At 43.2% G+C, this 21,999-nt stretch overlaps 1 protein-coding gene across 1 annotated transcript; it reads left to right on the forward strand.

Moving 5' to 3' along the window:
• Positions 1-2,206: 2,206 nt before the first annotated feature.
• On the forward strand, positions 2,207-21,984 carry LOC125178728. Its single transcript, XM_047883193.1, has 3 exons — positions 2,207-3,136; positions 21,481-21,698; positions 21,919-21,984. Exons 1-3 carry the CDS (start codon positions 2,224-2,226, stop codon positions 21,982-21,984), a joined length of 1,197 nt encoding a protein of 398 aa, XP_047739149.1. The 5' UTR covers positions 2,207-2,223.
• The last annotated feature ends 15 nt before the right edge of the window (positions 21,985-21,999 follow it).

The raw sequence follows: 21,999 nt of genomic DNA on the forward strand, positions 1-21,999 counted from the left end.
TCCTCCTCTGAAGGTTCCTCCCTCAGATCGTGCCTCAGGACTCCTCCTCTGAAGGATCTTCCCTCAGATCGCGCTCCTGGAGTCCTCGTAACCCTCGACTCGAGCCAAAACTCGTGGCCCTCTTAGCGGCGCCGGTGGCCGGTGCTGCCAGAGCCTGAAGACGATTTCACGAGCTGCGCGCGAACATCAAAACTTTCTATTCATAAGAAAAAATGCGAGTTTCTGTATTAATTTCAGGCCGTGAATGAGAACGAGGTTAATTCCGGAAGATTTCAGTTGAAGACTCGACGGTTTTATGTTTAAGAAAGAGTTTGCGATGAAGTGACTCAATACGAGTACCAAAATTGAAATCTGTTTGAACTCTATAACAGTACCGTTATTGGCTGTTCCAGCGCAGTAAAAGTATCGTTATTGAAGTTTTCCTTAGCCCAGTAAAAGTACTGTAATTAAAAACTGTTTAAACTCAATATCGGTGCTGTTATTGAAGGCTGTTTGGAAGTAGCAAAAGTACCTTTATTGAAGACTGTTTAAACTCAATAACAGTACCGTTGTTGAAGACTGTTTGAACGCAGTAAAAGTAACGTTATTGAAGAATGATTTAACTCAAAGCAGTATTGTTGTTGAAGACTGTTTGAACGCAGTTAAATAAACTTTATTGAAGAATGATTCAACTCAATATCAGTACTGTTGTTGAAGACTGTTTGAACGCAGCAAAATAAACTTTCTAAAAATGATTTAACTCAATAACAGTACCGTTATTGAAGGCAGGTTCGCACTCAATGGAGTTATCATTATTGAAAGCTATTTTCAAAGATGAAGCCTGATTCTGATCGGTTAATTGTGAACTCTTAAAATTTTAAATAGGTTGGAATATAAATTTTAGTAAGTTCATAAAATGAAGTCCTTGTTCTTTTAATTTATAACATGAACTAAAGTTGAATATGCCATTCACTGGCACAGGCTGTGTTAAGTGTGCATGATCGACTGACCGTTACTGGCTCAGAAAGCTGTAATTAACGTAAACTCATTTCATATAAACTTGAATTTTCTTAAACAAAACGGTTTGCGAATATTTCTTCGCGATATTTATGAGTTATCATTTATTCACGATATTGCAAAGTTGGCATTAGTTCTCGAAAATTTCGACCTAGCTTTTCTTTGCATTATTTTCGAATTAGTTTATCTATGTGATATTTTCAAGTTGGCATTTCTTTGCGATATTTTCAAGTTGGCATTTCTTTGCGATGTCTTCAAGTTAGCATTTCTTTGTGATATTTTCAAGTTGATATATCGTCAGAAGTTAACGTATATCTTCGCGATATTTTCAAGTTAGTATTTTTTATTGATTAGCATTAGTTAGTATTTCTTTAAGATATTTTTCAAACATGAAAGATATTTAACAGATTTTTTTACAGTATTTAATATGTTGTTAAAAACGGCATATTATGTTAACGTTAGTAATTGTTTTTAAATAAATTGATTTAGTTAAAAAAAGTAATTGTCGTTTAAAAAGCAGACTTTCTAAACCATCTTATCGCAATTGTTTTCAATCATAAGAATTTAATAATTATCAAGGAAAAGGTAATTTTTTCAATAATAAATGTTGCTAAAAATATCAATGCTTCTTAACACAAATGATTGTTAGCAGCAATAATAATGATTGTTTGCATATTAAGCCATTGTTACTTGTAATTTAAAGTAAACAATGATGATTCTTACCAATTCTTCACTGCTATTGTAATTCTATTAACAATAATAAATTTTGGTAAATAGGGTAATTATTACAAATTGGGCACTACTGTTGTAATTGTAGTTACCAATATTGAAGTTATTAACAATCATAATCGTTATTAAAAATAGTAAATATATATATGAGCATACTGCTAAGGTTATAAACGGTAGGACTTTAAATTTCTTCATTCGTCGTTAGCTGCTTTTCTTATTTAATTTATGCTCGTGTCTGACTTCTGCCGCTAAAATCTGTTTCCTGGCAGAGGGGCGAGCACTGCTGGGTGTGAAACTCCCTGCCATAACGCTTTAAATTTGATTGGGAATGTTCAGCAATATCTCAGTAGATACGGAGTGCTACATAGCGAAAGTTAATAGCCTTCTACATAATGAAATGTCATAATTTCACGTGAAAATTAAAGCTTGTGGATGGGATTTATATTACAAAGTATTTCCAGTTCTATCGAAGCGAAGGCCTGTCAGTAATTCCAGCCAATGCACGCGCGTTCTCTCAACGTTAGCTCCGACAATACCAAAATGGAGAAGCTGACAGAATTTGTTTCGAAATCTTTTGATCCGAAGAAAAGTGCACTGAGCGTTCATTATTTGGCGCAGTCAGCTGCTAAAACAGACCCAGCAAGTGAAGATCTCACTAAATCAAGCCACGTGAAGAACAGATTGGAGTTTCCAGATCAAGGCAACCAGGATCACTTCGAGACCAGCGATCTCGGTTTCGTGGAAGAGGACGAAGCTTTGCCTCTGGTGTGCCATAAGAAAGAAACTCCCTCACCCGTAAATCTAAACGATTCCCCGGACATCGACTCAAACGAATTCAATACGCATAACGAAACCATGCTTCTTGCAAAAGATGATCTTCGGAAAAGGGTTCTGGGATTCCCTTCAAATATTCCAAATGAACTTCACAGGCTAGCCAATCTTTCCCAATTGCACAATTTGAGCAGCCTGCTGCCTCCTACCGCGCATCATCCGTTGACCTACCAACTACCGTTGTTCTTCAGTCATCATCAGAATTCAACAAGACAATCGATAGCTGAACACCAAAAGGACTTTCACCAACACCTGTCATCCCGGGGTTTTGTATCCTTCCCACCTTTCACGTCCCCTCGGCACTCCCCCACACGTACACCAGAGGGTATTTCCCCTCCCACTCTTCCCCGAGTACTGAACCTCTTCCCCGATAGGAGCCCCGGTCGTTACCCTGACAATAACTCCAAAATCGGGGAAACAAACTCTTCTTCTCATGCATCCCCCGGCTCTGCGTCGCATGACGAGGATGAAGACATTGATGTAGAGGCACCTCCCTCTCCCAAGATCAACAAACCAATAAATTCGTCATCAGATAACCGAAGTGATTCACCAGTAACGGCTGAAGAAGGTCTGGTTTCAGGTAAGATACCTGTATGTTTTGCAGGGTATACCATTTTTTGTTGCTTTAGATTTACTTCTATGTTATCCTCTGAGTTCTCCTAGTGGATGTAGGTAGAGAATCAAATTTCTGGCGCCGCCACGCGATGCGGTACCTACGTCATTATTGTCTTCAGCGCTTGCAACCAAATGATAGCTGAGTTATTGCGTTCCACAACAAAAGGAGCAAAATATATGATTATAATCAGAGTCTATCACGCGTACCGAGCGAGGATGCGAGACTACAACTAATAAATTTTTGAGCAGGAACGAAGATTAGCCGCCAACTCGTTTTTCCCGCTCCAAGTTGAGTTGTTTTATTCGTTGCCAGGGCATGAAAAATGAGGGCAAGTGGTTCAAGTCACGGGCCCTGACAACGTATAAAACTAAATTTCATTTCATGAACTCCATGATAATATCATACAGGTTATTTGAGTGCGTTATCCATATACTCATACAATTGGTTTTAATCTTGGTACAATTGTTACTGTAACGTAAAGGAAACTATAACGAACATGAAGCGCTGAGTGACTGACTTTTCAGGGTGTCCCAAAAAACGATACTAAACTTTGAATGGCTGTAACTCAAAAAGTAATAGAGTTAAAAAATTTTGGAAGGTCAGGATTTGTTCCCTATGTTTTTCTGCATCTCTCCGCCAAAAATCAGACAGATCGATGTAGCCATAAGCGTTTGATAGAATTTTCAGTGACATGTGCTAAAATCGTGCTTGCGCAAAGTTTTGGTAAGATCATTTTGCATAATCATTAGGTTGTCTTGACATGTTTTCTTTTCGCCGTTTTATTTTTTGTATCTTTGGGGAGACAAAAACCTGGCAATCTTTGGTGAAAGACAATCATGGCAATCTTCGGTGAGACACAATCATGGCAATCTTTGGTGAGAGGCAATCATGACAATCTTTGGTGAGAGCCAATCATGGCAATCTTTGGTGAGAGACAATCATGGCAATCTTTGGTGAGAAGGAATTTCAAAAACAAAGATTGCCTTTCACCAAAGATTGCCATGATTGAGTCTCACCAAAGATTGCCATGTTTTTGTCTCACCAAAGATACAAAAAATAAAACGGCGAAAAGAAAACATGTCAAGACAACCTAATGATTATGCAAAATGATCTTACTAAAACTTTGCGCAAGCACGATTTTAGCACATGTCACTGAAAGTTCTATCAAACGCTTATGGCTACATCGATCTGTCTGATTTTTGGTGGAGAGATGCAGAAAAACATAGGGAACAAATCCTGACCTCCCAAAAATTTTTAACTCTATTGCTTTTTGAGTTACAGCCATTCAAAGTTGAGTATCGCTTATTTTAGGACACCCTAGCTGTATTTTAACTATATATTGACTATTTGTACAGGTAAGCGCAACATTTATTTTCTCTATTTTATTTGTAGAAAATTAGACCTCAGTGGAAACATATTATGGATTTTTAACAAAAATTATTCCAGAGACGATCGTTAGCCCAAATTGAAATTTCAATTATATGATGTTTGGAAATAAGGTCCAAAATTAACAATATTTTGTCGATAATGTAGGCTATTGATCTTGATCCGCTGTGGACTATTGATCCGCTCGCGACAAATGATTCCTGAGTAACCAAAAACTAATTTGCATGAGGTTATAAATATTCATTAATAGCATATATGTTTTAGAGGTATCTTTCAATAAAAAATCATTTTTTATTTATTTTATCATAAGCCCTTTCTTCCAATTACTTAATGGAAATTTTCGAGCACATTCCTCGCAGAGATTTAATCTTTCTTTAAAGTCGCATCGTAGATTCGTGAATTTCCTCGTAAAAATGTATTCTTAATAAGAAGCTTTGACGTATTTTTCCAATGCAGTTCTCGCTTTATTGAATCTTGCGGCAGGAAGATTCTGTTGTTGATCATTACGATTTAATGAAAACTTTTTGCGGCTGACGTTTTCTTTTATTAATTTTACCCGCAACTGTCATCACCATCAAGAAGATCCTTCGTTTGCGTTCTCTAGTGCACGCTAAACCACTTCCACTTTAATTTCTTAACCTGCTTGCCGGAAAATCTAATTTTCCCTCTAATTTAGAGAGCATTTAGAACCTTCATCTCTGGAGTGCAGTTGCATTTAGGAGATGATAATAAAAACTTAAGGGAACCTTGGCGCTTAGAAAGACGAAACTCATTTCCAGATGAGGAGTAATCTAAGATAGGTACAACCTGCAACCAAAGATCTGGCACAAACTCCTACTACAGATCTGGCACAAACTCGTACCACAGATCTGGCACATACTCCTACCACAGATCTGGCACAAACTCCTACTATACAGATCTGGCATATACTCCTACCACAGATCTGGCACAAGCTCCTACCACAGATCTGGCACGAACTCCTGCCACAGATCTGGCACGAACTCCTGCCACAGATCTGGCACAAACTCCTACCACAGTTCTGGCACATACTCCTACCACAGATCTGGCACGAACTCCTACCACAGATCTGGCACAAACTCCTACTCCTACCACAGATCTGGCACACTCTCCTACCACAGATCTGGCACAAACTCCTACCACAGATCTGGCACATACTCCTACCACAGATCTGGCACATACTCTTACCACAGATCTGGCACAAATCCTACCACAGAGCTGGCACAAACTCCTATACCAGAAATCTGGTACAAACGTGTACGAAAGATTTGTCACATATCCGATTAATAAAACAATAGTTATTTATGCGAGCGTCCCACGCATTTTATATTGGATGCAACATATAAATGATTCGGAATACATATTAGAAGTCAATTTCCGATGCACAGCGGAGTTGATTAAATGAGAGCGTCGATGAAATCTTTACACTAAATTCAGTTATTCATCGGCCCTACTTTTTGCGATGAAAGTCAAGCACAAAATTTCGAGGTTGAATAAGTTTTCAGTGGATGTTCCTTACTTTAGTTGAACATTGGAAGTCGACGTTTATATATGTTTATAATCCTTGTTGCCACAAAACGAGTGGATTGTTGAAATTGAAAAAAGACCATTGCCGTTAGATTGATGAATAAGTGACGAAGTTTATAGGGATTTAAACTAAGAAGAAAAATGTTCATAATTGTCATCTCAAATTTGCTTGAATTTTATGAGGTGTAATGAAAATTGTATAACAAGTATAGTTGAGTTGTAATTCAAAACGCCTCCCTAACTCCCAATACAATAACAATGCAAAGCACCGCCGTAATCCCATCTGACCAACTGCTGGTGTGCTGGGTAGAAGGAATGGGGTGTGGTGGGGTGTGGTGGGTAGTGGTGGGGTGTGGTGGGGTGTGGTGGGGTGTGGTGGGGTGTGGTGGGGTGTGGTGATGTGCGGTGGAGGTATCGTGGTGAGTTTTAGGAAATTTAATAATTAATCGGGATGTTTCGTCTGTCGGGATGTAAGGGCTGCGTTGGTGGGGATGGGGGGGAAGTATTGCAAGATGGTATGAGTGGTGTAAGATGTGTTAAAGAGGGGTGAAATGTTGTGCCATCGCACTCCAGCCGTGACTGTAACACCATCACACCGCAGCCGTGACTGTAACACCATCACACCGCAGTCGTGACTGTAACACCATCACACCGCAGCCGTGACTGTAACACCATCACACCCCAGACGAGACTGTAACACCATCACACCGCAGCCGTAACTGCAACACCATCACACCCCAGCCGTAACTGCAACAGCATCACACCCCAGCCGTAACTGCAACACCATCACACCGCAGTCGTGACTGTAACACCATCACACAGCAGCCGTGACTGTAACACCATCACACCGCAGTCGTGACTGTAACACCATCACACCGCAGCCGTGACTGTAACACCATAACACATCAGCCGTGACCGTACCAAGTGCCGTCACGGCCCATGATTGACAGCCAACGCACGGCAATGACGCGCGTGCGTTAGTGTCACGCAGCAGCCGTGACCGTACAAGTGCCGTCACGGCTCATGATTGACAGCCAACGCACGGCAATGACGCGCGTGCGTTAGTGTCACGCAGCAGCGACAGCCCCACGCGTCCGTGTCGCGTCCAAGTGTCCCCGCGGGGCTCTAAACAATCGCGCAGCGTCGACTTAACCAGATTAAATCACGCGACTTGAGCGCCTGACGAGTGCCGTACTACGCTGGTTTGGGGCGCTGACTGTAGTGCCTGTTGAGCGCCTGACGACTGCTGTACTACGCTGGTTTGTGGCGCTGACTGTAGCGCCTGTTGAGCGCCTGACGACTGCCGCACTACGCTGGTTTACGGCGCTGACTGTAGCGTCTGTTGAGCGCCTGACGACTGCCGTACTACGCTGGTTTAGAGCGCTGACTGTAGCGTCTGTTGAGCACCTGACGACTGCCGTACTACGCTGGTTTATTGAGCGCCTGACGACTGCCGTACTACGCTGGTTTACGGCGCTGACTGTAGCGCCTGTTGAGCGCCTGACGACTGCCGTACTACGCTGGTTTACTGTGCTGACTGTAGCGCCTGTTGAACTGCCGCTGGTTTAGGGCGCTGACTGTAGCGCCTATTGAGCGCCTGACCCGTACTAACGCTGGTTTAGGACGCTGACTGTAGCGCCTGTTGAGCGCCTGAAGACTGCCGTACTACGCTGGTTTGGGACGCTGACTGTAGCGCCTGTTGAGCGCCTGACGACTGCCGCACTACCGCTGGTTTGGGACGTTGACTGCCACTGGGGCAGAAGTCCAAAGCGCGTCTATACCAACGCTGGGTTTGTTTCAAATACACCGCCCGAGATTAATTGTAGTTTGGCACGGGTTTAGGGTAAATATAGTATGCATGGGTTTCAGCGCTAGTCTGTTTTTTAACGCATATGTTAACGCAACGAAGAGTAAGAATCAAGCGTTCAGATCACACTGAGTTAAAGCTCTCGTAGCACACTGAGTTGTAGCTCCCGTAACACGCACACGGGGTTTAAATTTATTCGTGTCAGCGTTGTTCCTTCACTTGTCTGTTAGGACGAAGTGAAGTTGTTCTGCCCGATTAAGGAGTGTGTGCCGTGCAAAAGAGAGCTGGTGGGGCGTGAGGCTGTCCCGTTCTAAAATGACCAGTTTACAATCATGAATTGCTTACCATAGCTGTAGTGACCACCTCACTACAGCTGTAGTGGCCTCCTCACTACAGCTGTAGTGGCCACCTCATTACAGCTATAGAGGCCACCTCACTACAGCTGTAGTGGCCCCGTCCTATACATCTGTCCTTCTTTACGCTGCACTGCTTCCTCTCCCCGTTTCCTTCAGCTCCATCCCCCCTAGACAACTCACGCGCTCCCCAGACGCCGATTATAACCCATTTACAAAATTGACCCCCAATGTTGCAGCTAACAGAGTCAAGCTCGCGCTACAAAATATTGGCGATTAATCGGCGGCGGTTCATCGGCCGCTGGCTGGCCATCAAGAGGCCAACTCCCCGGGCTGCGCGCCACGAGGCCCCAAGACGACGCCTGGGGCCCCGTTTACAGCCGCGCTTCAGCCGGCCTCTTAATCGCCGCGTCTGCAAGGTTCAAATAACGCAGCCTTTGTCGCCGATGGGGGATGTGAGAGCCTTTGTTATCGACTTAGAAGTGAAGGTCTTTGGTTGTGAGGTGAAATTGATAGCGTTTGTTTCGACAGTACAAGTGAGGGGATTTTAATTTAAAGTTGATAACAAAATTGAGAGACATTTTTCACGAGGTTAATTTAATAAAGTAAGTGAGATTGATACAGTGATAAGTTTTTGAGATCAAGTGAAAGCATTTGTAGCGTGGGTAGAAGTGATGACCATTCGGCCTCAAAGTGTGCTTTTCTTGCCTTAAAAAATTGAAAGCTTTTGTAGGCGAAATAAAAAAGAATATTTGATTCCGTCGAAAGGTGGAAGGTTGCATTATCGTGATAAAGGGTAAGGCCAATGTTTCCAAGCTATATTAGAGTAAAAGCCATTTTTGCATGCGGAGGTATAATAAGAGCCGCGCAGCTGAGTTGAAAGTGAAAGCCTTGATGGAACAGATCGATGAGATCACCTACTTTGGCTGCAATAAAATACGAAGATTTTAGTATTGTTGAACCCTGAGACGCGCGACAGAACAAAATTAGAAACAAAGTCTGAGCAACGACGTAACCGGCACCTGTCGAAGACGAAAGATGGGGTGATGGGTGGGAGAGACTCATGATCATGAGGTGTGTGGTGCTGGTTTGTGTCATTCTTTCAAGTTCCGGTAATTCACTTTTTCAAGATTGAGATCAATTTCATTTCCGTTTCTTAACTTCCGTCACCAACTTAAAAGATTCGTTTCGGGATAAAACTGGTACCGTGGGTTCAACTTACTTGTTTTAAGTGAACGATCAATGCGCATCTATGTGATGAGATCACTATTGTGCTTCGGTCACTACTCGACCCAGACGCAAGATCCTCCTGCATGCTCCTTATATAAACAGTATAGGTCTCCTGAATGTATTACAAAATATCTGTATGACTTCTCTTTATGACAATAAGTTTCTTTATTTAAGTAGTTTTCATGAAAATATCCAGATTGCAACGGCTGTTCTCAAGGCCGATGCTTCATTTGGCATTGCACTCGCAACTACCAGGGCAAAACTGTTAGTCCTCAGGTCCTACCGTTAAGTTCTGGACGTCCTAGCTCGCCCACGGTCACGCTGATGCGCAGCCTTCGTCGTCATGCTCCTCAACTACCAATTATAACTCCTCTTGAGTCTGGGTTGTTGAGTGAGTCCACCTTATTAAGATATGCTGGTATAGATGGAAGCCCCTCATCAGAGCATACTGTAACCGGGGGCATCGGCATTCAATGCGTTGAATTAAACACTTAGTACCAAATGAAGCTTACATGACTGAGTGCCATTCGCTGTAGTTTGATGTGACGGTGTTATAAACACGAAAGCTTTTCAGTATAGCAACATGAGCACTAAAGCTTCTTAGCATAGCAACAAGAGCACTACAGCTTCTTAGTATAACGACATGAGCACTAAAGCTTCTTAGTATATAGCAACATGAGCACTATATAAAGCTTCTTAGTATAGCAACATGAGCACTAAAGCTTCTCAGTATAGCAACATGAGCACTAACGCTTCTCAGTATAGCAACACGAGCACTAAAGCTTCTTATTATAGCAACATGAGCACTAAAGCTTCTTATTATAGCAACATGAGCACTAAAGCTTCTCAGTATAGCAACATGAGCACTAAAGCTTCTNATACCAGGGCATGAATGACGCGTGGAGTACGGCTGTAGTGGCCGTGACTCATACCAGGGCATGAATGACGCGTGGAGTACGGCTGTAGTGGCCGTGACTCATACCAGGGCATGAATGACGCGTGGAGTACGGCTGTAGTGGCCGTGACTCATACCAGGGCATGAATGACGCGTGGAGTACGGCTGTAGTGGCCGTGACTCATACCAGGGCATGAATGACGCGTGGAGTACGGCTGTAGTGGCCGTGACTCATACCAGGGCATGAATGACGCGTGGAGTACGGCTGTAGTGGCCGTGACTCATACCAGGGCATGAATGACGCGTGGAGTACGGCTGTAGTGGCCGTGACTCATACCAGGGCATGAATGACGCGTGGAGTACGGCTGTAGTGGCCGTGACTCATACCAGGGCATGAATGACGCGTGGAGTACGGCTGTAGTGGCCGTGACTCATACCAGGGCATGAATGACGCGTGGAGTACGGCTGTAGTGGCCGTGACTCATACCAGGGCATGAATGACGCGTGGAGTACGGCTGTAGTGGCCGTGACTCATACCAGGGCATGAATGACGCGTGGAGTACGGCTGTAGTGGCCGTGACTCATACCAGGGCATGAATGACGCGTGGAGTACGGCTGTAGTGGCCGTGACTCATACCAGGGCATGAATGACGCGTGGAGTACGGCTGTAGTGGCCGTGACTCATACCAGGGCATGAATGACGCGTGGAGTACGGCTGTAGTGGCCGTGACTCATACCAGGGCATGAATGACGCGTGGAGTACGGCTGTAGTGGCCGTGACTCATACCAGGGCATGAATGACGCGTGGAGTACGGCTGTAGTGGCCGTTATTCAGGCCCATAAAGTGCACAAGCTAAGGCAAGCATGCACTATTTGACGCACACTGCAGAATGAATTCATTGATGAATGAATTTTTCTACTATTTAAGCCTCCCCACGGTATGTTGAGAAGGGATACCGTAATAATTTATCCTCTCGCCCGCCGATGCGTGTTTGGACACAAAGGTATCCTACGCTCCTACACACCTCCTGAGTCACCATAATTCCATAATTCACCCTCGATAAACAGCGTCGGACCGGCCGCGCAGCACTCGAGTGGCCTGCTGGTTGATCAGTGTCAGGATGACTGGATGTGGCATCGCAGTCTTTCATAATAAGGACATGTACGAAGTAGGTCTTATGCTGGCGTGTCTGTGTAAAGATGACATGCAGTTCACTCTCATCTTTACACTCTTATGCATGTAAAGATGACATGTAGTTCACTCTCATCTTTACACTCTTGTGCATGTAAAGATGACATGCAGTTCACTCTCATCTTTACACTCTTGTGTAAAGATGGCATGCAATTGATTCCCATCTTTACACTGTTGTGTAAAGATGGCATGCAGTTCACTCTATCTTTACACTGTTGTGTAAAGATTGCATGCAGTTCACTCTCATCTTTACACTGTTGTGTAAAGATTGCATGCAGTTCACTCTCATCTTAACACTCTTGTGTAAAGATGACATGCAGTTAACCCTAACCAGCATGAACCAAAGCACGACCCAACATAGGTGCAGTGGGGACCCTTCGTCCCGAGCGTCCCAGATGTTAAACCTACCGAGCTGTTTCTCGGTCTGAGTCTGCATTCAAATATAGTAACCGATTTATTTGTATTAATTCGGAGTTATTAGGAGTCTGATTATAATTATGTTTATTTATTCATGTTACGCTGGGCAAAGTGGAGCAAATCCTATCTCTTGTTCCTCGCGGGCTGCTTACGTTGCATGGTTTCCAGCCGGCATTGGGTTGTATCTCAACGTTCGTTCGATCAAAAGCATGAGTAAGGAACAAGTATTATTATTGAATCTAAATAACTTACCTCAGTGTTGATTGTGGCTAGAAATTGGATACTTCATGGCCATAGTACTGAAATTCTGAACGTTTGGATAGGAATTGCCATGAACGAACAATTGAGGCTCATTAGGAAAATTATGACAGAATTGTTGCGGGACAAGAAGAGATGTACTTCAATGAAGTATCGGTTTTAGTTTAAGGAAAACAATCAATGGGAGGAACACAATGACCGTTGAGGACCTTATTGGAATAGGAGTGAGGAGCACAGCGATCACCCCAGCCAATCACTTAATTGATTGGCAATCGCAGTTGCTGGAGCAGGATACAGCGGCGCTAATCGCGGCCCTGATCCGCAGAGTGATTGGCAGATTAGCGACGCCTCGGCCGTCTACTTCGTCCTACTGGGGGAGGGGGGAGAGGGGTGTTTGGGGGCGTTTGTGGGGGGTGTGAGNGCATGTGAGTGGTGGGGGATGTGAGTGGTGGAGGGATGTGAGTGCTGGGGGATGTGAGTGGTGGAGGGATGTGAGTGGTGGGGGATGTGAGTGGTGGAAGGATGTCATGCAGTTATAGAGAAGTTTGACTGAAGGAAAGTTGTATGTGGTGGAAAAGTGAGTGATGAAAGAGATGTGTAGTTCCTTGTGATGATGTAGGGGAGGGATGCACAGGTGTTATTGATGTAGGGGAGGGTTGTAGAGGTTTTATATATGTAGGGGAGGGTTGTAAAGGTGTTATGGATGTAGGGAGAGATGCACAGGTGTTATTGATGTAGGGGAGGGATGCACAGGTGTTATTGATGTAGGGAGGGATGCACAGGTGTTACTGATGTAGGGGAGGGATGCACAGGCGTTATTGATGTAGGGGAGGGTTGTAAAGGTGTTATGGATGTAGGGAGGGATGCACAGGTGTTATGGATGTAGGGAGAGATGCACAGGTGTTATTGATGAAGGGGAGGGATGCACAAGTGTTATTGATGAAAGGGGGGATGCACAGGCGTTATTGATGTAGGGGAGGGATGTACAGGTGTTATGGACGTAGGGTAGGGATGAGCAGGTATTATTGATGTAGGGGAGGGATGCAAAGGTGTTATTGATGTAGGGGAAGGATGCACAGGTGTTATTGATGTGGGGGAGGGATTTACAGGTGTTATTGATGTAGGGGAAGGATATACAGGTGTTATGGATGTAGGGGAGGGATGTACAGGTTTTATTGATGTAGGGGAGGGATTCACAGGTGTTATTGATGTAAGGGAGGGAGGGATGCACAGGTGTTATTGATGTAGGGGAGGTAGGGATGCACAGGTGTTATTGATGTAGGGGAGGGATGCACAGGCGTTATTGATGTAGGGGAGGGATGCACAGGTGTTATTTATGTAGGAGAGGGATGCACAGGTGTTATTGATGTAGGGGAGGGATGCACAGGTGTTATTGATGTAGGGGAGGGATGCACAGGTGTTATTGATGTAGGGAGAGATGCACAGGTGTTATTGATGTAGGGGAGGGATGCACAGGTGTTATTGATGTAGGGAGAGATTCACAGGTGTTATTGATGCAGGCGTCCCGTTGGTCTCATGAGGCTCAGCGGTCAGATGCTGGCTGGGGAGATAACTCGAGTGGTCAAATTTCTTGGATAGATGAGGGCTCGTGAATCAATAAATTATCCATTATCAGTATTAGTAATATTTCATTATTATTATTTCCGCCACAAGTGTGGGACGTCTGCATAAAGGAGCAAAATTATGTCAATATGTTGATATTATGTTAAAGTTTCAGTAGTTGTTACAAGTTGCAACTTTGTTCTAGGTTTACGTTGTTAAAGAAGGTTAATTGACGCAAATCACTCCCGTCGCAATAGCAACACCTAATTTTTTCTTCCCTTTAAGAATTTTTGGTTACAAATAAAGAAATTTGCATTTCGATTCTTCTACCTTGATTGTAAGGTAATTAATTTATTGGGTAACTTATAAAAAAAAGATAGTTTAAAAACAAAACTAAACGTGCCTATTGTGCCTTATTCCCGCTGTTCATAATGAAGAATAACTAATTGTGGATTTGTTGCATTAACACAAAGCTATCTTCAGTAAATGACAACTTCTTGTCTCGAGAATATGCCGGAAATTGATCACTGATCAGGCCTTGGAATGGTAGCTTGAAGTGATGCGTTCAAGTCTACAGAATAATGGAATTACTTAGTGTTTAAATCATTAATAAATTTAGATATTTATATTTTGGCATGACTATAGGATTTACCGTTAATATTTATAGAGGTTACTTGAGGTTAAGTAGAATAATGGAATTACTTAGTGTATAAATCATGAAGAAATTTGGATAATTTATATTTTGTCATGATTATGGGATTTACCATTACTTTTTGTAGAGGTTAATTGAGGTTAAATTCGTGTTTTTATAATGAACACGGGTTGAAAGTTGATTTTCCTGCTAGTTAGTCCTTATTTTCTGTCTACATTTCATACGCGGTAGATAGCCAACCCCCTTACTTTCATACCGTATCAGTTCGCTGCAGGCTGTTCGATAACTTATACTTATTATTTGGGCATCTTTCCTACACTTGGTTCCTTGCCTTGCTAATTAATTTTCTTTTACTATAATATCTCTTTTACGTATTCAGAATTATTCTATTTTATCCCTCATAGTTAGGTACTCGCTCGATCATTTCTTCGCTTTCCTCGCTTTATTTTTCCAGCAGGACTCATCTAAGATCAACTTTCCTCAAGCGTCCGGCGCATTTACTTTTCTCTCAACTCTCCCTCCTTTATATTATTTCTCTTCTACCAAATTTTTGTTCTTTCTATACATCTGAATATAATGGATTTCAATTTGCCTCTCATCCAAATCTCCTCACTTCTCCCCTCCCACGCCTCCTTCCCCTCCCACGCCTCCTTCCCCTCCCTTAGTGATGGTCTCAGATCGAGGCCATGATGGATGGCCGAGTCGGAGCCGTCGCGGGCGACCACGATATTCCTGTCCTCAATATTGTAGCGATATTATTGTCTTTATTGTTATTATATTATTGTTATTGATGGCGAAGTCAATCACGCGCACAAACCTCCTGCACAAACACGTAGAAGCAGTAACACTGAATGAAGTTTAAGTAGTTCGTTGTATAGATAACTAATGAAAATAACTACGAATGTGACGCACCAAACAGACGTTTATACGCACAACAGGAATTATGGATGTTATAGATTACCCAGAACATAAAAAAACATACGACGAAAGCAGTGAAACATTCAACACATTTAATAACTGCATATCTGAACAGCCTCAGTATGGGTGTCATTGAAATGATCATGTAATACTAGAATGATGTAGGAATGACGACAGCATAAATGAACACTGAACAGTTCGCTAGTGTAGGATGTGAGGTTAGGTTGCTAGATTTCAGACGAACGCGCCTTAGCAATAAATTATTCCAGTTTGCGCGGTTTTCACGAAAATTATTGATAATCTTGAACTTGCTGGTGCTTCATGCATAATGAGTAGTTAAGGATCCTCACTTCTCGATTCTATAAAATTGTGAGCACATCACACATCAATGAAAAGGATCGTTGACAAATTATTGTATATTACGCATCAAATTTTCTGTCTCCTAAAGAATTCACGTTGGAAGATACGGTCAGCCGTATATCAACGACCGTATGACATCCTCTCTGTCACAACGACCGATTGTGGTTGCCGGCCAGCAGCCGTCTAGGCTGCCTGGTTGCCGGCCAGCAGCCGTCTAGGCTGCCTGGTTGCCGGCCAGCAGCCGCGCCAGGCTGCCTGGTTGCCGGCCAGCAGCCGTCCAGGCTGCCTAGTTGCCGGCCAGCTGCCGCGCCAGGCTGCCTGGTTGCCGGCCAGCAGCCGTCTAGGCTGCCTGGTTGCCGGCCAGCAGCCGTCCAGGCTGCCTGGTTGCCGGCCAGCAGCCGTCCAGGCTGCCTGGTTGCCGGCCTAACCACATTTGACTGCTGCTGCAGGCCTGGCAATCACATCTGCATGCGCCGCTCAAGTGCCTCGGCTTTATGTCTTTACGGCGCGCCGGAGGTCTTTACGCGCTTATCTTGTATGCATGTCAGTCTGAGTTATTCTCTTTATAAGCTTATTAAATTTGCATCCGCGTGCTCGGTAACTGGTGGGTAAATGCTGCTGGTATTCATGCGCATGTGAATTAACGAAAAAATGTTCATGTTTGATTGGATGTGAGGCGTCATTACGCGTGAGTTAGCGACTTCTGTATTTATGGAACGCGCGAAGTTTATATGTATTGAACATTGCGCGAGCGTAATGTATTGAACATTAGCATCATTTATTACATTAGCGCCTTTAACGTATAAATTGTGCATTCTAGATTTGATTAAGCTTTCACCTAGCAGCGTGTTGGCGAGCTCACTTCAACTTTTACCGTAAATATTGATAGCACCAAAATTCTTGTATCGCATGTTTCTTCAAAGTTGTGCATTTTTATTGCATGTGTATGTTTCTTCAAAATCACGTTTTTTTCGTGATGCGCGACTGCTTGTAATGATCTTTTTAATCTCCTTATATTCCACGCGCTAATATTAAACGCATAATTGCATAGGTATTTATGTTTCCATTAATACACATTTACCAAACCCGAACGCAAGCTACGAGCCAAGCACCGATATTCCGCCCCTACATAACTGGACATAAGTGAATCAAGTCGCCTGCCTTGATCTCCTTTCTTAACCAAGTCCACGAATGTCCGCAGGAAAATTTCCCGGGTTCTTGTCGCAAATTCGGGTTGATGTCCCTAAAGAACTGGTCTAGAAACGATTTTATTGCCATTGGCAACGTTTCTCTTTGGGGGTAATTAGATTACCGACGAGTTACCATAATACCAGCCCTCGGGACTCGGACTCATCGATTACTGTGTGGTGTAAACATGGGGACATGTTAGTATGTCCCGGAATATGCGGCATGACGTCCATAAACATGACCACTTTAGTGAATGCTTCTTGTGTAAGTGAATAGACTTATTTATCGTTTATGCCTGGAAATAAAGGATGAGAGGAACCGGCATGCAAAGTAAAGAAGATTGTACCTGATACTCCACTTGTAAGCTAGACCCACTGCAGTATAATATACATTATTCAGCACACACAGAATTGATGGATGTGCTACGAATCTCCAATTACCCGCTTCAATAAGGAAATATCCGTATTATAGAGAGAATAAATACAAGTAAACTGCAATGAAGAAAAAAAGTTTAAAGGACTACTCAAACGTTATATCTGAATGATATCCTCTCCTACATGCTTTTCATGTGCAAGCACTTGCCCTGTATTTGGTGAACTGCAACTGGAAAGTCAGAAAAGGGACTGAACAACATGAGCAAATTTCAACAGGTACAAACAGAGATAATTTCTCCTGCCAAACATTCGTTGCGTCGTCGGGACCACATCAGAGAAAACAAAAGGATGAAAGGATACAAACAGTGGCGTAAAAATCCGCCCCCATTTCGCTGGGATCAGAAAAGACTTCCATTTGGTCTGCGATGAATTTGTTATAACGCGACACTAAACTTGGCTCGCTCATCGGTCTCGAAGGCTGGCCAACTATGCGTCTTTAGTCTGCTGGTGCCGTTGCTGGGCCACCAGCTGGCTGAGCCCTACAGTCTGCTAGTGCCGTTGCTGGGCCGCCAGCTGGCTGAGTCCATCATTCTGCTGGTGCCGTTGCTGGGTCGCCAGCTGGCTGAGTCCATCAGTCTGCTGGTGCCGTTGCTGGGCCGCCAGCTGGCTGAGCCCTACAGTCTGCTAGTGCCGTTGCTGGGCCGCCAGCTGGCTGAGCCCTATAGTCTGCTGGTGCCGTTGCTGGGCCGCCAGCTGGCTGAGCCCACAAGTCTGCTGGTGCCGTTGCTGGGCCGCCAGCTGGCTGGGCCCATCAGTCAGCTGGCACCGGATCAGTAATTGCCTCTTAATTCCATTACGCTCGTCTTATTTCAGCTGGAATTACCGCGCTAAGTTCCAGATCTTCTCTAGACAGCGGAACCCCTCAACCGGGGTCCGTTTGACTGAACGTCATGTCTACTTTTATTCAATTCTGTCTACTTGGAGCCCGTCTATTTCTGTTTAGATCATGCCCTGTCTACTTTTGTTGAATTCTGTCTACTTAGAGCCCGTCTATTTCTGTTTGGATAATGCCCTGTCTGTCTACTTTTGTTGACTTTACCTGAAGTCTCGTAGACTGCAACACAAGTCAAGTTCGTCTCTTTGCATTAGCTTCTGGCGCAGTTTTTAAAAAGGCAAACTCATTCAAGTATTCGAGCAATAAACCGGTGAATCAAATAGCGAATATAAATTTCACGTCGTATGCACGAACTCAAGTTCTTTCTGCTTATTTAATAGTTCTTCAGCTTATTTCTTCTCAAAATTCATTTCCGTCTCACTACTCATTTCTTCTCTCGAACTCAATTCCTTTTCACGAACTCAATTTCTTCTCACGAACTCACTTCCTTTTCACGAACTCAATTCCTTCGCATGAACTTAATTCCTTCCCTGTACTCCCAGTACTCATTTATTCCCACAATTCAGTACCGTCTAATTACTCCTTTCTTCTAAAAAACTCAATTATTTGTGTTGATGAGTAATTGTGGACACTTAAAGTTCTGAGAGTCTAAAACTTCAGACTTTAGACATTCAGTGCTTCTGAAAAAATTTATTTTAGAAGTTGCTAAAATGCATTGTAAATTATCCAGCCTTTCCATCAGTTATCTTCCAGCTTCAAATGCAATTATATTGTGAAGAAACCTAAAAATTATTTAATGTAAGAATCCTGGTATGATTTCATATCTAAAAGTCCTTTATTTGTGCTTAATATGTCGTTACTTAAAACATTCTGGATCGCAATGAGGCTTCAGTTCCCGTGTGTGTGCTATAACATTTTGCTTATTTCGCGTGAATGCCAGTATTTGAAAACATTGTAACTTCCTCATCAATTTCGTATCTCTGACATAATTAGTAAGTCAATTCCCATGTGCGCTTCTAATTCGCGTGTTCTTCAGAGACTTGCTTGTTGCATCACAGTTGCAAAGACCCATCGTCTTAATGACCTCGTCTGGGGAAGGGGGCAAAGGTCCCTCTTTTGCGTCACCTTATTTGCGTCTTGCGTCTCTCCTAGGAACTCTCGTCCTGAAGAGATCGGAGGGCGACGATAAAGCGACGCATCTTTGTTCAGCAGCAGCAATTATCTGATTCTAGTTAAGCTTCCAATAGCCTAATTGATAGAACGAGCGCTCTTAATTACGGCATTGCTGCTCTTATTAAATTAACAGCCTAGATTACGCTGCAATTCTATTTAGTTACCCAAGCAATTTGCTAAAGTAATTCCCTTTAAATTACAGCACAGGATACACTATTCTCGTTTGTCTTACGCACGAATTTTATTCAACTGGAGTAAGTCTAATCAATGCTATTAATGGACAGAACTGAGGCGTTAATGCCGGCGGCGTCGAACTGCTCAGCGACGTGAAGCATATTAGACACTCTCTCACAATGGCTCTCTTGAGGCACTTATCTTTTCAATAACGCGTCAATTCAAGTCAATCTTTTCAATGATTTAGTACACTACCACTCCAGAGCGTGCCTACAGTGTGCTCTAATCTCGACACACTCTCAGTACAATATACTATTCCAGAGCTCGCCTACCTCGTATCTTGTATCTGTACCAAGACATGCGTGTCCAACTCTGCCGCGTGCACAACTCTGCCGCGTGCACAACTCTGCCGCGTGCACAACTCTGCCACGTGCACAACTCTGCCGTGTGCACAACTCTGCTGCGTGCACAACTCTGCCGTGTGCACAACTCTGCTGCGTGCACATCTCTGCCGCTGTCTCTTATACACATCTAGATGTGTATAAGAGACAGGTGCACAACTCTGCCACGTGCACAACTCTGCCGTGTGCACAACTCTGCTGCGTGCACAACTCTGCCGTGTGCACAACTCTGCTGCGTGCACATCTCTGCCGCGTGCACATCTCTGCCGCGTGCACAACTCTGCTGCGTGCACAACTCTGCCGCGTGCACAACTCTGCTGCGTGCACAACTCTGCCGCGTGCACATCTCTGCCGCGTGCACAACTCTGCCGCGTGCACAACTCTGCTGCGTGCACATCTCTGCCGCGTGCACATCTCTGCTGCGTGCACATCTCTGCCGCGTGCACATCTCTGCCGCGTGCACAACTCTGCAGCGTGCTCGGCCCGGCGTTACGCGGTGCTATCTTATTTATGTAACCATTTTTTCACAAGGTGGTCTATAAATGCTAGTTATTGCTATGGTTATTTGTCATAGAAATAACTGTAGGAGTGTAGGTGAACACAAGTTCAAATCTAAACAAGGAGTGATGAGCTAATCGTACCTCAGGTCACCATGAAGCATTTATAAACTAAGCAACTATGACGATTAAGGAAGCGCGTTCATATATGGTTGGTATATTTTCTTCTATTTCGTTTACGTGTATTTTTGACTCGCAATTTTTGACCAACTCTTTTGTTCATTTGTTGACATTTTGGTGATTTGAAAACCTTGCCGCCAGATTTAATCTAATATAAAATTACGGTTTATTAAAGGGCCCATCGCCCAGTTTTGTATTTCCATTATAAATTTAATTACATTGAAGTTAATCCAAGTACAAAAAATTAAATATAAGGTCACTAGCAAGCAAGAATTATTCGTCATAAAGGCACCACATCCTACCAGTACTCAGAATTTGGATGTGAACGGATATTAGGTATATACTTTTCTTGACATGAACATCGATTTGATTGATATTAGTTGAATTCAATAGCACGCAAACGAATAATGAAAATATAGTGTCACTAAAATTACGACTGCCAGAAATTGTTAGCTGCAAAGCAATGAGATTTTGTTTGTTCTATTTCAAACGTAACCTATTCCAACTTAACCTGACCTAACCTAACCCAGCCCAATCTAGCCAAATTTAGTACGAAAAGAAATATCCTTCAGTCCATTCATAATGTAACTTTTCAAAGAACATGAACGGAATTCGAAATTGAAGCATTGCAGTTTCCAATTGACGCTAAAAGTTTGTTATCAGCGATATTCATTTTTGCTTTGTACATTTTAATGATGTGCTACAACTGTTGATTGGTTTGAGCTAAAACAACATTTTGTTGAAACGGTTAATGTCACCGGATGATCAGGCTGTACCTGAATTCTATTCTAGACCAAATATTTTAGTAGAGCTAAATCTAACAGTGTTAACTTTCGTTCATTATTTCCAGAGAAGCCAGCAATGAACGAAAATCGGGAACAGGAGCGCGGGAACAAGAAGCAAGGAATGGATGCTGATTATTCTACGAGTTCTTCACTAAGCATAGATACTTTGAAATCTTTAGCGACTCACGATCAGAAGGATTCATGCAACGATGATTTTTCCAACTCCTGTGAAGTAAACACCGACAAAATTAACGTTTATAATAACAACAACAACAACCCTGGGGTTTTGAACAAGCACCGGGGTGGCGGCAGTTCAACTCCAAGGAAACAACAGAGTAAAGTTACCAGCTGGGACAAGAAACTGACAAGCGTTTCGATGAGAAAAGAAAAATGCAACCTAGCTTCTCAGAGAATGTTCACAGGAAACCAGATGTCTTTAGGAACTGAGATATCTATTGAATCTGATCTAAAACTCAAAAATAGAAACTCCGGTATATCCATAGTTTCTGAAGATCAAACCACAATCGAAGACCCGCCACATCCTGCAGACCTTCGCTGTGCTGAACTAGGATCTGTCCAAGAGA

The sequence above is a fragment of the Hyalella azteca genome, unplaced genomic scaffold (assembly GCF_000764305.2).
Source record: "Hyalella azteca isolate HAZT.00-mixed unplaced genomic scaffold, Hazt_2.0.2 contig12211, whole genome shotgun sequence".
NCBI lineage: Eukaryota > Metazoa > Arthropoda > Malacostraca > Amphipoda > Hyalellidae > Hyalella > Hyalella azteca.

Coding starts and splice junctions, on each gene's coding strand:
- LOC125178728 (XM_047883193.1), top strand. CDS start 2,224: ATGCACGCGCGTTCTCTCAACGTTAGCTCCGACAATACCAAAATGGAG. Junction 3,137..21,480: donor TGAAGAAGGTCTGGTTTCAG/GTAAGATACCTG, acceptor CATTATTTCCAG/AGAAGCCAGCAATGAACGAA. Junction 21,699..21,918: donor ACAACAACAACAACCCTGGG/GTTTTGAACAAG, acceptor GTATATCCATAG/TTTCTGAAGATCAAACCACA.